The sequence below is a fragment of the Pelobates fuscus genome, chromosome 11, assembly GCF_036172605.1.
Source record: "Pelobates fuscus isolate aPelFus1 chromosome 11, aPelFus1.pri, whole genome shotgun sequence".
NCBI classification, from domain to species: Eukaryota; Metazoa; Chordata; class Amphibia; order Anura; family Pelobatidae; genus Pelobates; species Pelobates fuscus.
The window spans coordinates 51,698,027-51,714,002 of record NC_086327.1 but is presented as its reverse complement, the minus strand read 5'-3'; the positions used below and the strand labels follow the sequence as shown (position 1 = coordinate 51,714,002).

Sequence of the window (15,976 nt, the reverse complement as noted above, 5' to 3'; positions counted from 1 at the left end):
TGGTGGGATTATATCATACAGAATGATAGGTATGGTGCTCTGACTCATTGAGAAATGTAGGGGGACAATAACGGAGCTCTTAAAATTATCTGCACCCAATTAAGTGCAGAACATGATGTTCTTGATGAAGTGAGGGGGCACAGGGCCATGCAGAGAGATCTATTGTTCTTCCTGCTGACTCAGAGAGAGGGACTCTACACAAACAGAACTGGAGCCCTAGGCAGGGCCTATGCCTATGCCTCCTTAAGAGTATTCTGGCTCTGATTTAAATATCTGTTCATAATGAAGTGCATAAAACAGATTATCACACAAAACAATACCTACACATTTCTATCTTGAATTAATAGTAAGCTACCTTGGCAAAACAAGTATGATTGCTAGCCTTAAATCTACATATGTGATTGGAAGGACGGACAGATCGATGGTCGGATGGATGGATTAGTAGAAAGATGAAAGACAGACAGATGGAATATATAGATGCATCTATAAAGTGATCAACATATGTATTAATGTATTTATTTATTTGTTTCTAGCTGTGATAAATGTATGGCATTTCATGAATCCGAAAGAAATTTAGAGGAATAAATGCATTGAAGCCCTATATAAATCAAGGCAAATAACAGATTAGAAGAAAAGTTAAATATTCTATTTTATAGAAACGAGGGGAGGCTGTAAAGTGGATATTAGAAAGAAAGGAATGTTGTGGAAAGCCAAAAATCTAAATGATAGCTGAGGGCTTGGCTTACACAAGAAGGAATGCACTTTATGAAATCCTTAGCGGATTACAGACTCCTATTTTTCCTCAGCAACCTTTACTAAAGGTTTGAAAATTGGGATCCAATTCCAATATGACTACCTCCACAGTGTAAATCTGTAAGATATAGCTAAATATACTATAACTTTGTTTGATGGAAATACTTTTCACTTGTTAGCTTTATTGTAAACTGATTAAACAGACAAAAACACTGGTAGCCATGACACTTCACTTAGTGTTTCTATAACACCTTTAATACACGTGACAGACCTATCATTCCCTTTTTATCAACAATTGCCTTTTTGCTGTGTTTCCCGAGGTATTCCAGTGAAATTGTTTTTTTTTCACAGTCTGTATAAAATGTTATTATAAAAGTGAAATATTTAAGGTGAAATATAAGCCTGTGTATGTAACTTTCAACATATATGCATGCAAATAAAGTAAAAAGTATAACAAATCAATATTCAGCACTGATATCCTGTTAGCACAGAGAGACACCCAACCATTGGTTACAACAAACATTCCAATTTGTGAAATATATTTCATTGATGCTCAGTCATTGTTAATAGAAATGGTGTTCAAAAATCCCTCTGGTGAAATGGCTAGTCAACATTGATGTAGTCGATGAGACAGGATAATTCCTATTTTCAGGGTTTTGATGAGAACAGAACAATGCCTATGAGTTAGCTCCTGAATCCCAACATCATGACTGACTCATGATATATATACCCTAATACAAAAGCCCATGGTCAGATCTAGTTACTAGTATGTGACACCATTTTCTCATTTAGTTTAGGACTGCGGTTGTGTCTAGCATGTCTCTGTTACACATTTGTTGTGTTTGAAGTGATATTGTACCCCAAGCTTCATCCTTAAAAAGCAGAATGCATCAAACACCTTGCCAATTTCTATCTCTCAGGAAATGCTCTAAGAATTGAGCAGAGAACTTGTGTAGTGAAACAAGTCCATTATTTGGTTATCACCTGATAAATATAAATGCCAATGGCATAATTTTAATAATTATAATAATTATTATTATTATTGTCACCTAACTATGGCCAGTAGGGTGAAGGAAAACAGACTTCTGCAAATCAGGTACATCGTCTATGCTATAATTTTCCTAGTTTTATTAGAGTCAAAGTTACTTAAACATTCATTCACTCTGACATGTGTTCACTTTTGGCAAATCAAATTGTAAATTGAATAACTTTTGAAGACTGGCAAAATCAGTCATAATTGTAGCTGATCTTAACTCCTAGAGACTAATTTCTCAAGGAAATACATCAAGTCAGCATCATATTTGTTAAAAATTTCTAAGAGTAGAGTAAATTAAAATATTTATACTATTTTCTTTTTCATTTAAGGCTGCTCTGTATATTTAAGTCTCTTATTAAACTAAGCACTTTGGCTTTTAGCACACATGGTATATGTAAATGCAACTGTTGGGGAGATCATCTTGTTGTGAAAAGCAAAACAAAAAAAAACAAGAAAACTTGCAACTGTTTTACACCCAGCTTAATCCTACTATTCTTGTCTATTTTTTTTACTTTCCAAGATCTTGTAATTATCTTTTTCAGTATGTGCTAAGTTTAGATTTTACACTGATTCTAGCTTTATAATTATGTTGCAAATGTGCAATAACATGGTAAAAGAAACTACAGCAGTAAAAGGGACCTTACATATGCCAAATGATGGATGGTTAGATAAAATCATTTTAGCCTATCTGTGAAAAAAAAAGTTGAATTCTATGATCCTTTTTACATGTTCTCTTGGAATATGTATTTTCTTTTTACCAAAATACTTATAATGCAGATTTCAGGATGTATATCATTTGGTTCCAAAATGTAAATATTTCACTGGTACAAAGGTCTAGGGCCATTATGTTCCTCTAGACCAGTAATTGGCAGCTACATGGCATAAAATGGCTCCTATCTCCATTCCAAGACTCACACTATTACACGCATAGAACACACACTTCCTCACACTCATTTAGAATATGTTTGCCTTGGGCCCACCTACACAGGTGTAGTTTTCCTGTTTAGCGTGTTGGTATTGGAACCGTCTTTGCCCAGGGTGCCTGTGTTTGAGGCTGGTCCTGTGACGGTGACGGTAACCCCGGAATCCTTAGGAAAGCAGTTGTGAAGCTGTAGAAAACTGTGATCCCCACGCTCTGTATTATATAAGCTGCTTACATTGGCTTTAGAGGTATCTCTTGACAATGTATACATGGAGATGTCAGTTGATGGTATCCCTTTCACTCCAACGGGAGAAGTGTCCCTTGACTGAGAAGGTTCAGTGGAGCGTGAACTTGATCTAGAGCGTCGACGATATCGAAAACGGTAACTAGGGAGACGAAGGATGGCTGATGGATTTTTAATCAGTTCTGTACGTGATTTACAGTGGGCTTCTCTGTTTTTCTCAATGTAGATATTTACTGCAAGAACTCCTATCATCTCAGCAATGATAAAAGAAAGCCCTCCAAAGTAGAAAGACCAGCCATATGAGTAATGACTTTTCTTCTCATCATCTCTCTTAGTCCCTGGATCTCCTGCATTTGCAGAAATGTAAACAATCACACCAATGATGTTGCTTAGACCTGCCATGTGAAAAAAATATATATGTGTATTATTGTAATAAAATATACATTGCATAAAATGGATTTTGACTTGATTCTAGTATCTTGAGAAGAAAAATAATATTGTTCTCTACTGCAAAATGTATATTTTACATAAAAAAAGACAATTTCATGTTAACAGAATATGTATACAATTATCTGTATATGCTAGTGAATCAAATTCATTATTTGCTTTAAATCTGTTACATTTAATACATCAATGTTTCTAGAATGTTAACCACTTGGCTATTTCAATACAAATCACATCAAATAACCCAACTTTTTTATTTATATAAAGTATTTTGGGATCTGCTTGAAAAGTATACCAAGTCATATTTGAAGAATCTACATATATATATATATATATATATATATATATATACATTCTCAGATTATAGCTATGGTTGTATTATTTGATGGAATTTGTTGGGAATATGACAGATGAAAAGAATATTGTTTCTGAGAAAAAGAAATTATTATTAAGTATTTTTATTTTTCTTACCTGCAGCAACAAATAGAATACCAGCCCCTAAGATTATGTTACGCTTGGATTTGTAAACACGACTGGCAGCAACGCATAGGCCCCCAAGTAAAAGGAGCATGGCACTGAGGATAGGGAAGATGCTTGAGGCACGGACAACACCTGGCACACCGAGAAAAAGAAGATGAGTTATGTGATCATGATTATATTTTGGTTTAATTTGTAATGAATCTGAATGATTCCAAGTGTATGCATATTAAAATGTGTGATACTTAGGAAAAAATTCTAAATATTCCTGGAATGTATTTATTTAATGTGATTATGGCACTGGCTGTAAAAACAAATCTGCAAAACTCAAAGCAAATATTTCAGTTGTGTTGAATCAATGAAATATATGAATAAATCTCTACTGGGCTGTTCTCGGTTATTTTAATTTTTTTTTTTGGGGGGGGTGTGAGGGCGGGGGGAGTTTGCATTAGCTAGGGGCTTGTTCATGGGTGGACTAGCAACTTCTGAGCTGGAGTGCAGGTAGAAACAAATATAATATATAATGCATAATATTTCGGTTAGACAGATGAAGGCTGCTGGAGTTTCAAGATGTGCCATCCTATATCCTTGCAGCCTCAATCCGTATGACCTGTACAGTATGAAGGAATATTCACAGATCTATGCATGCCTAAGAGATGTAGACTCTGTTCTAACACACTCCAACGCCACCCAAGACGCCTATGAATATCATGATCATTGCTTCATCTCACCCTGCAATCACTGTGATCCCTCATGCTTCACCATTTTTGCAGCATGAGCACCTCAACCAACCATGCAGTTAGAGCAGCACAGGTGCAATTAAGAGGAATAGACCACAATTGTAAATACCTAGGCGCACTCACTTTTTACAAAGATGTCAAGTGAAAAAGAGCTGGGGAGACAAAACAGGAGTGAAATCAGAGAGTACTGGTGACAGTGATCTGAATACATAGAGTGAAAGAATGAAACAGATGAGAGAAAAAGAGTAGGATCATGAAAGAATGAGCTGGAGATTTCTAAATAAGTAAAGAGTGATGAAGAAAGTGATTAGAAGGATGTTGTGAGAGAGTTGAGCAAATATAGAGCAGGAATAGGAGAGCTGGAGGAAGAACGACATAGACAGAATCCAAGAGTAAGAAATAGAGAGCTGGGGAGTAAAGCAGAGAGACAGAAAGTTGGAAAGTCAGAGAGAATTGCACAGTTAGACAGAGACAGAGAGGAACAGGAGATTGAGGCACACACAGAGAAACAGAGAGATGTGGACAGTGAGACAAACACAACAAACTTTTTCAATGCTTCAATTCCTGATGTTTGGTTATGAAAGGGAGCATGAGACTAAATAATATATCAATAAACACAGGCCTAACTATAGACATTCATCAGTTTAATATAAAATGAAGTGATTGTGGTCAAGACTAGATATCAAGATTCAAGTCTAGAGGTAGGGTTTACAAAGTTATGGAGTTGGGGAAAATTTAAAGGAGTCTTTTCTAGCTCGCTACAATCGTAAATCTTGATCAGCTACCCTCACTTACTCTTCTAAATTGGTTAAAAACAGAAATATTACAAAGAAAAATACTTACGCAAAAGATATTCAGCACTGTCATGATCATAGTCTGTGTCTTCTGGAAAATGATTTATATTTACACATATACCTCTTTTTTGGCCTATGTTTGAGAGAAGAAAAATACAAATGCTAAATTATTATAAAATATTTTTTTTAAATCACATTTTATTTCATAGTTTTAGAATTGTTCTATTTTAGGTCACCTCAAAGAGCTTAATAATTAAACTGCTGTAACTAATAATAATCAATTTTTTAACAGGTACAATAAACAAATTGGAAAGTCAGTAGTGCTGTAATGTAAATATATGTTAAAAAGTCCAAGGAATGTTTGAATACATTTGTATTAACTATTGTACGTGCTGTTTTTGCTTTTTACAATTTGAATTATCTCTGTGTTTTAGAGAAGGATTGAGTACCATGTTTTTATAGAGGGACAGAACAGTCCTACCAAATATGAAAGACATCACTGATGCTTTTGAAATGTATCAGGCATCATATTTCACAAGTAGAGAAACGTATAGTGGGTCTCCATATGGCTATAACACCATGAGATACCTTTTAGTCAATTGAACATAAACAATAGTTTTAACCATATCAATATGAGCCCAATACACAAAGGAACTGGGTCATTGTAAAGATCAACTGTACCAGATGTTACTTGATACCAGTAGCAGAGGGGTGAGCCTTCTCCTGAAGAAAGCCCTTCAGGACAGACAGTCAGGCTACCTACTCACTCTACAAGCCACATTAACTCCAGCAAGTTAACTACACATCTTTGTCCTAACTACCCTATCTTCTAGCCACCCAGGCTCCCTCCTAGAAATCATTACTCAAATTTCTTGCTAAACATACTGGATTTCTGCCATCTCCTGCAGCTAACCAGCCAATCTCCCTCTCCAGAGTGCTCGAATAGCAAGACTACCCAAACCTACAAATTATTTCTTAAACTTCTAGCAACTTTATCTATTTATTTGACACGCAAAAAGTCTCCCTGCCCCCAATCGTTCTATCTATTTTTACGCTCACATCACCTTCTTTCTTTGTTCGAGTTATAGGTTATATCTCCTAGCCAGACACCATCCTATTCAGCCATCTTCTCTTTTAATATTCTTTCTTCTAGCCATCCTTTATTTTTCCTATTTACCATAATTTCCTCCTAGAATCATTATTTCCTAGCTACATTTACCCAACCTCATTTTGGTTATCTTGTCTCCTAGAATAGTGGCATACAACAATAAACTGACTTTAAGCCTGTAATAATTTGAATACAGTCCTTAAATGTGTGTGTGTTGAAGGTGGGGGGAGAGTTGACTTGTAAAGCTTATTTAATTTTTGAAATATTTCACAAGGTATAAGTACAGTCACAATATTCACAAGTTGCTGTTATACAGAAAATAATGATAGTGTTACTAAACAAAGCAGTAGTACAATAATATATGAAGGTGTACACCTAACGTTGTGTCAAGCTGTGCTCTGTAAATATACTTTACTTGTCATCTACAACTAAAAGGCAGAAGGAACACGAGAACAACAGTGGGTATTCATTATAAGGGGCGGGGATTGATATGAAGATGGGCAGGGCACTTTTCCATTCTCAACTGATGTCACCTCAGATATTAACCTTGGACTTTGCGGTGCCTCTTGTTTATTTGCTGGGATATTATCAATATTTACAATTATAGCATAATGGGAAGTTAACATTTGTAAATTTCCCCTGTGTCTAATCACTATTTTTTTCAATTATTATTATTTATAAAGAGCCAGCAAATTCTGCAGCACTGTACAATGGGCGGACTAGCAGACACGTATTTGTAGCCAGATGAGTTGGACACACAGAAACAGAGGGATTGAGGGCCCTGTTCAATGCACTTACATGATATAGGGAGTGGGGTATAGTGACAAAAAAGTTAAGGGTAGGGTAGAAAAGTAGGTTGCTAGGATAGTGTTCACTGGGGGCTTAGTGTTTTGTTTTGATGACAGTTGCAGGAGAGAATCAGGGTGCGGGGAGAGAAAGCTGTTCACAGTTTAATTGATATGCTTTCCTAAAGAAGTAAGTTTGAAGGAGTGGAGACTGGGTGAAAGTTTAATAGAGAGGGGAAGGGCATTCCATAGGAATGGTGCAGACCTAGAGAAATCTTTAAGGTGAGCATCAGAGGTTAAATGTAGGTCTCCGGCAGAGCATAGGGGCCTAGACGGGACACATTTGTGTATTAGTGAGGATAAGTAGGTTGGAGAAGCGTTGTGTAGAAATTTGTAAGCAAATATCAGGATCTTAAATTGAGTCCTATATATTTTGGGAAACCAATGTAGGGACTGACAGAGGGGGGGGAGGCGTGGTACGGGCGGACAGGAAGATGAGCCTTGCTACCCCATTCATTATAGACTGTAACGGGCTAAGTTGGGAACACATGAGACCACTGAGAAGTGGATTACAGTAGTCAAGGCAAGAGAGGACAGCGGCATGATCAAGCACCTTATCCGTATCAGGCGTTTAATAGGGGCTGATGCATGCTATGTTTTTGAGATGGAAAAAGCGGGATTTGGTGATTGATTGAATATGAGGGGTGAAGGAGAGGTCGGAGTCAAAGAGAACACCTAGGCAGCAAACCTGTGAGGCAGAGTGGATGGTAGCGCTGTTGACTTGGAGTGAAAGAGACAAGGGAGTAGTAACACTTAAGGGAGGGAAGACCAGAAGTTCTGTTTTGGACAGGTTAAGTTTAAGCTGATGAGTTTACCAATGGAGGCAGTGTCGATTGAGAACAACAGAGGACTAATGACTTACCCCTGGGGAACACCAACAGAGAGGGATTGGAGACAAAAATCAAAGCCAGAGAAAGAAACACTGAAACAGCACTGGGGAAGGTAGGAGCACCAGAAGTAGGCAGTTTCTCGTAGACCGAGATTACAGAGGATGAGAAGAAGCTGTTGATGATCAACAGTGTCTAAAACAGCAGAAAGGTTGAAGAGAATTAAGGTAGGCTAGTGGTCATGGGATTGTGAAGTGATTAGATCATTGGATACTTCTGTCACAGCTGTTTCAACAGAGTGGCGACCGGGAAATCCAGATTAAAGTGGAGCAAGCAAAGGGTTGAATTCGAGGTAGTCTGTCAATCTTGCATTCACATCTCTCTCAAGGATCTTGGAGGCAAACAGCAGTAGCGAGATAGGGCGGTAGTTGGACTGGGAATTATGGTTAATGTTGGGCTTTTTCAGAACTGGGGTGATTGTTGCTGTTGCATGTTTGAAGGATAGAGGAAATGTGCCAGAAGAGAGGGAGAGATTGAACATTTTAGTGAGAGGCAGAGACAAAGTGTGGATGAGATACAAGGGAATAGGATTGAGGGAACAGGCAGTGGGGTGGGAGGAACGGAGCAGAGAAGAAACCTTTTTTGCATGAGACAGCTAAGGGAGTGTGGTTGGGGGAAATGTTGGTAGCGGATGGAGAGAGATGAGAGATCTCTTCCCTGATTGTATAAAGTACAAAGTAGAAAGTTGCAAAGTTAGTGGTAGTCAATTTGGTAGTAGGAGGAGGCACAATAGGGCAAAGAAGTTAAAGAGTTAAAAGCACAAAACAGTAATTTGGGCTCATGGGAAAGTGTGGTTATGAGTATATTGAAGTAGTTTTCTTTTGAAGAGGAAAGAACCAGATTGTAGGCGAGGAGCATGAATTTATAGTGGAGGAAGTCAGACGCTGAGTGAGATTTCCTCCAGCAGTGTTTAGCAGTTCTAGAATTTTTTTGGAGATTTGGGTCAGCTTGTGTGCCAGGGTTCTAGTTGGGGGCAAAGAATATATAAAGGTGAACAGCGCTAATGACAAAAAAAATGATTTTTTTTTTTGTATATCTTTTTTTTTTTTATTCTTTTTTTTTTCATGCTTGGTTAAACGTTTAACATACATCAAACACGCAAGCCAGGACATAGGCCTGCTTCCCCCCTTCCTTCTATCGACACCATATTCTTCTCCCCGTCCCCCCATCCCCTCTCTCTTTTGACATGGTCTCATGCTCGATATCCACCAGACAGACACACAATATACAAGATAGATAAATTATTGCACACCCTTCATGTATAAGAATTACTGGAATATTTAAATGTGCTTTTCCCTTCAAGGGACCTGCGAGTCCTGCTCGGGTTACGATACATCGCAAAATAGAGACCTGCACGTCTCATCTAATGATATGCATGAGTCTGATCTGAGACCTGCATGTCTCATATGACAGTACTTACCATTCTTAATTAACACGCTATAAAGACCGGGACCTGCAAGTCCCACCCCTGTTTGAAGCCATACAATATAGCATGCAAAAGAAACACAACAAAAATATATTTACAAAAAAAATCATAAATCAAACATTTCGATAAGTTCAGAAATTTAGTATGATGACTGGAATACAAGATTATTAAGTTTTCATGCAGAACTTTGCTATGTCTTCTTCTGTGGTTGTATCTCGGTCAGCGACCTGTTGTACATCTTTTTTGACCAGGGCTACGTCAGCTGCAAGAAGCTTCTGGATGTCCACCAGGAGCGCTTTCAGGTCCCTTTTGGTAGTGAGGGCTGAATCCTCTGGTTAGAATGGGGGGTTGGGAAGCTCGGGTGTCTGTGTGTCCGGAGTTGCCCCTTTATCTGACTATGGGACAGCAGCCATGTTTGGTGGGTGTTCCGCGTGTGTTGGTGTGGCTTGTGCTGGCCATAGCAGCATTTCCCCAATGTCCCTATCTTGATTGCCGATGCCTGTAGTAGGTTTAGGGGTGCGGCAGCCCATGGTTGGTGTGCTAACAGGCGCGTTAGGTGGGGAGTATTCTGGGTAGTCGCGACCCTCTCCCTGTCCGCAGAGAAGCGACTCGAGGCTTAGGAATGGCGTGGCGCGGTAGGCCGTGGATTTGCGCTGCTGCCTGGGTTGCTTAGCCGCCTGAAAGAAAGGCATCAATCTGTGCGTCTTGTCATCATGGTGCAGGGTAGGTATTTTTTATGAGCAGATGGTCCCTGGTTAAGTGCGATATTCCTCCGATTTTGTTGGGCTCTCAGGAAGCAGGTAGAAATGGCGTCTGGCCAGGATGGCTGACAGGCTCCGCCTGCCCAGAAGAGTATGTTTTAAAGAAAAAGTAAAAAGAAACAATAATAGTGCAGCATGTAGGGGTGATAATGCAAACAATTGTATAGTGCCAAAGGAATGCTCACACTTTGTAGAGCTTTATAAGCCCTATTTTGGGAGCCTGGATGGAATAATCCCTGTCTGTGGATTTCTTCGTGTAAAACAGCACTACTAGGCTCTAAGATGGATGTAGTCAGAACATAAAAAGGAGATAAACCAAATGGTGTAGAACGTTGGTGTGCAATAAAAAGAAAAGGGTAAACCTACTTACATCTACTAGAGCAATGACCTGCTCTAGTGTAATGGGCTTCAGGTGGAACAATCCCCACCTAGGGATATACTGTACCCGGAATCAGCAGGAAAAAAAACTGGATGTGAGGTGAGTAGAGCATAGAAATGACTGGGTATATATAAGAATTTTATAAAGTATTCTATTTATGTCTTTTATTACACTTAAACAGAGTTAAAATAAAGTGATATATATATATATATATATATATATATAAATATATGATAAAAACCAGTCCTATGTAGTAGTCCTCACTCCTCCTCACTGCTCACTTGAAGCGTTTTGCCGAAGCTTTATCAAAAGTGGAAGCTTGCTGGTCGGGTCTCTGGTGTTTTTTTTGTCATTACTGCTGTTCACCTTTATATGTTCTTTACCTCGATTTGTTTTGCACAAGGTTGGGGGAACACCTTGTTGGTGAATTGCAGCTTGTGCCAGAGAGTGAGCGCTTATTTCTGTTTTTTTGTATCTTGTAATTGGGGGCTGTGACGAAAAGTCGTCACTGAGTGCCATGCCTACATATGGGCCCTGTTAAAAGCATGTGAAAATACTTGGTTTATTTTTGGGGTTCCTATATGTGTGGAATGTATATTTAATAGTTTATGTTTTGTGATCTGTAACTCTAGTGCCTAGGGGATAATTAAGTTAAGCAAATGTCTCTTTTCGATATGGTATTGAATCAAGGGTTTCCTTTTTCTGGAAGGCTTGATCATTACCATATCAAAGGACTTCCTATCTTAGAGGTAAGCAAGACATATGGCAAATGTGAGCTCAGATTTCCGGGACACTGCCGTGTGACTTCCCACACTCTACAGAATAGATCTGCTGGAGTCCAAGCTTCAAAGAGGAACTGGTGTGGTAAACTAGGACATTCCATGCAATCAATAAACCCCTTTAGAAATAGTAAAATGTGGGGGGGGGGATTTGAAAACTGTAGATTTGCTGTACCTGAAAGGGGACATAATCCTCTCTCAGACACAGAGGATCATGGGAGGGAGGACCCTGTAATGTTGTGTTGTAAACCCCTTGCAGGGGGCTTATGTCTAAAAGCTGTGTACACCAATAAAGATTGTCAGAGTTGTACCGTTCATCTAGTCTAGGCTGATGTTTGGGGAATTGAGAGCTATATTCGTTGCATCCCTTGGGACTTGGGAGACTTATAACGAGACATATAACGAATATACTCAGCCGGAGTATTGATGTTTGGGGAAGGGATTGCTGAACCACTGAATTTACTTGTATGATTCCTGGGAACGTAAAAATCAGTGCCCGAACTGCGAGCTATAATCACTAAGTACCTAGCAGCTTGGGAGGAACCAAGCAAACAGGGAATGCAATACCAGCATTTGTTACAGGGGCGCTTGCTGCGTTCAAGTGTAGGAGGTGCCATTATATCTAGTTGAGAGGAGCAACTGGAGTTGTAGAAGGAGGTTGCAGTGTTAGGGCAGGTGAGGTTTGAGATTGGTGAAAGGAAACTTTTGAGGTTGGTGGAGAATTGCTATAGGTCAAGACAATGGAGGTTTCTGTGAGACTGATGTGGTGAGGGTGGTGTTATTTGGGTACGGGGTATGCTGATATCAATAGACAGCAGATGGCACTCAGATAGAGAAAATGGAACAATGGAGACATTAGAGGTGGTACAGAGACTGGTGAAGATGACATTAAGAGTTTTTCCTGCTGTATGAGTTGTCTGAAATAGACCATTGTGTGAGTCCAATTGGGGAGGTTAAAGAGAACAGACGAGAGGCATCAGGGCAGTTGGGGTTGTTGATTGGGATATTAAATTATTTCATATCATGCATGGCTCTCGAGTCGCACTCCCAATTTGGTTCTGGTCCAAAGGCATCCTCTCATATTTAAAGTTCAATGAGAATTTAGAAATTAATTCTGGGATTGCTGTAGCCGTAATAAATTTCCATTTTATAAAATTCAATAGGATAGCAGCAATCAAAATTTGGAATATTATTTTTGAAATGTATGTGATTACCTGGTCTTCTGGTAGGATAAAGACAAGGAATATTTATATTGATGGTTCTACTAGAAACTCTACGACTGCTGAATTCAGTGTAGCTATCACTTTCCAGAAAGAGGTCAATAAAGGGCAAATCAATAATATGTGGAGCATAGAACCCACGTTTGTGTGGCATCTCCAATAGAAATTGCTAGTAGTAGGGAACATGTGCACCAATTCCGCTGGTACTAAATACCATCTGTAAATAATTTTTCAAATTATTTCTAAATGTGTAGCACATGCTGTGAGTAGTGATGTCGCGAACATGAAATTTTACGTTCGCGATTGGCGAACACGAACTTCCGCAAATGTTTGCGAACGGGCGAACCCGGCGAACCGCCATAGTCTTCAATAGGCAGGCAAAATTTAAAACCCACAGGGACTCTTTCTGGCCACAATAGTGATGGAAAAGTTGTTTCAAGGGGACTAACACCTGGACTGTGGCATGCCGGAGGGGGATCCATGGCAAAACTCCCATGGAAAATTACATAGTTGATGCAGAGTCTGGTTTTAATCCATAAAGGGCATAAATCACCCAACATTCCTAAATTGTTTGGAATAACGTGCTTTAAAACATCAGGTATGATGTTGTATCGATCAGGTAGTGTAAGGGTTACGCCCGCTTCACAGTGACAGATCAAACTCCCAGTTTAACACACAGCAAACAACCGCAAACAGTCCATTTGCACAACTGCAAACTCCCCTTTTGCACAAGGTTGGATACCAAGCTAGCCATGTCCCGTTCCTTGTCCTCACTGATGTCATTGAAGGTCTCTTCCTCCACCCAGCCACGTACAACACCAAGGGTCCCGAAAGGTGACAACAAGCCCCCTGTATTTTTTTTTTTAAATGCACACTACTGTTACACCAGATAATGTTACTGGCTGTGGGGGGATAATGTATAATAAACACAGGTTACTGGCTATGGGGGGATAATGTATAATAAACACAGGTTACTGGCTATGGGAGGATAATGTATAATAAACACATGCTACTGGCTATGGGGGGATAATGTATAATAAACACAGGTTACTGGCTATGGGAGGATAGTGTATAATAAACACAGGTTACTGGCTATGGGAGGATAATGTATAATAAACACAGGTTACTGGCTATGGGAGGATAATGTATAATAAACACATGTTACTGGCTATGGAGGATAATGTATAATAAACACAGGTTACTGGCTATGGGAGGATAATGTATAAAACAGGTTACTGGCTATGGGGAGGATAATGTATAATAAACACAGGTTACTGGCTATGGGAGGATAATGTATAATAAACACAGGTTACTGGCTATGGGGAGGATAATGTATAATAAACACAGGTTACTGGCTATGGGGGATAATGTATAATAACCACAGGTTACTGGCTATGGGGGGATAATGTATAATAAACACAGGTTACTGGCTATGGGGGATAATGTATAATAAACACAAGTTACTGGCTATGGGGGATAATGTATAATAAACACAGGTTACTGGCTATGGAGGATAATGTATAATAAACACAAAAAAAATAATACAAAAAAAAATGTATGCAGCTTCAGAATTAATCTAAATTGCATGCTGTCTAGGAGGTGGGAGGGTCTGGGAGGGAGGGTCTGCTGCTGATTGGCTGGAATGTGTCTGCTGACTGTGAGGTACAGGGTCAAAGTTTACTCAATGATGACGAAGGGGGCGGACCAAACATCGCATATGTTCGCCATCCGTGGCGAACGCAAACATGCGATGTTCGCCAGGAACTATTCGCCAGCGAACCGTTCGGGACATCACTAGCTGTGAGCCCTTTGTGAGCTTTATAGATACCTGACCAGTTTGCTGGTTCAGTTCCCATGTACTTAGTGGGTAGTTTATTTAGGTAGAAGCCTGTTTTTTGAACGTGCATGTCATTCATTTGGTGTTGGATGTCTGCCACTCACTGAGGTAATGGGGTCACCTGGTTTTTCCGATGTAACACTTACAATGCATAGTCTAGAACCAAGATCCTTTTGTGGTATTTAACAATTTAACATTATGTCTCATATTTGGGTTGTTCTAGTGTCATGGTATGGATTAAAAAAGCTAACCGTATTTTTACTTGAGGTCTTGTAAATATTTATAGAGATATCCAATGTGCTGGAAATGGTGAAATTATTGGGACGAGGTTTGGAAGGAAATGGACACCCACTAGGCCAAAACTAAAACAAGAAAAATAAAACATTTAAAAGAAAAAGAAGCTAAAACAGCACATTGGTAGGGTAAATCATCACTATTAATATTGTGAGGGGCGTGAGAGGCAGTGGATGAAAGGTATTGTCAACTCCAAGACGCTGCTGCTTCAGCACTTATATCAATATGCATAGGTTATACATCAACACTTTTGACAATTGTTAATAAGCCCAAACAGAAATCAACTATGCACGTAGCTGTGATGATTTCTGACCCAATGCTGAAATAATCTTTTTGCATGAATGTTGATTGGAAGGCACCTAAATGTAGACATTAACTCATATCACATATAGTTTTGTTAAATTAACCATGAGCTTTCCTCTTTAGTATATGTTACATAAATTACTTTAACCCCTTAAGGACCAAACTTCTGGAATAAAAGGGAATCATGACATGTCACACATGTCATGTGTCCTTAAGGGGTTAAACAACCAACAAATAAGAGTTTTTCTTTTGTTTGTTTTTTAACTTATAATCTTAGAACTATTGTGAGGATTCCTCACAGTGTACAGTGTCTCTATAAGGACGCTGCATTTTAGGGTCACATAGGGGGTACCCTATGTGACCCTTAACATTATCGACAGTCAGAGACTGTAAACTGAGGATGAGAGGTTATATGGGAGCCCCTATCCCTAGGTCCCATATCCCTACCATAGTGATTAGCATATAACATTGGCTTAGACAAACATAGTTTAATAGTGGTAAAGTGCTTAAACAAAACAGTATTATTGACTGAAAGACCTTAGAGTATATCACACATTGAGACAGTGTTCTACGTGTGCGCACACTTCCACTACCATTGCAAACTTGGTGTACTCGTTGGACTCTTCGGAGGAGGCATTTGTGCATAACCCTAGGAGCAAAACAAGTGAGATACATCTGCTGGGGAGGAGATGGGATCTATCTTTCCAGTCTTTCGCTGGAAAGCCCC

General features: G+C 39.1%; 1 protein-coding gene across 2 annotated transcripts in view; it reads right to left on the bottom strand.

The window, feature by feature from the left end:
* Positions 1–512: 512 nt before the first annotated feature.
* The window catches only part of CACNG8 (calcium voltage-gated channel auxiliary subunit gamma 8), a 102,708-nt gene continuing 87,244 nt past the window's right edge, over positions 513–15,976 (bottom strand). The window contains exons 3-6 of one of the 2 annotated variants that reach the window (XR_010085986.1): positions 5,460–5,543; positions 3,871–4,011; positions 811–3,350; positions 513–773 (exon numbers count right to left, since the gene is read on the bottom strand). Coding sequence is in view for 1 of the 2 variants with exons in the window: in XM_063436040.1 (XP_063292110.1) it covers positions 2,770–3,350; positions 3,871–4,011; positions 5,460–5,543 (806 nt within the window). In the remaining variant the exon portion in view is untranslated. Of the gene's footprint in view, positions 3,351–3,870; positions 4,012–5,459; positions 5,544–15,976 lie in introns of both variants that reach the window. The other variant, XM_063436040.1, reaches the window with a different exon arrangement.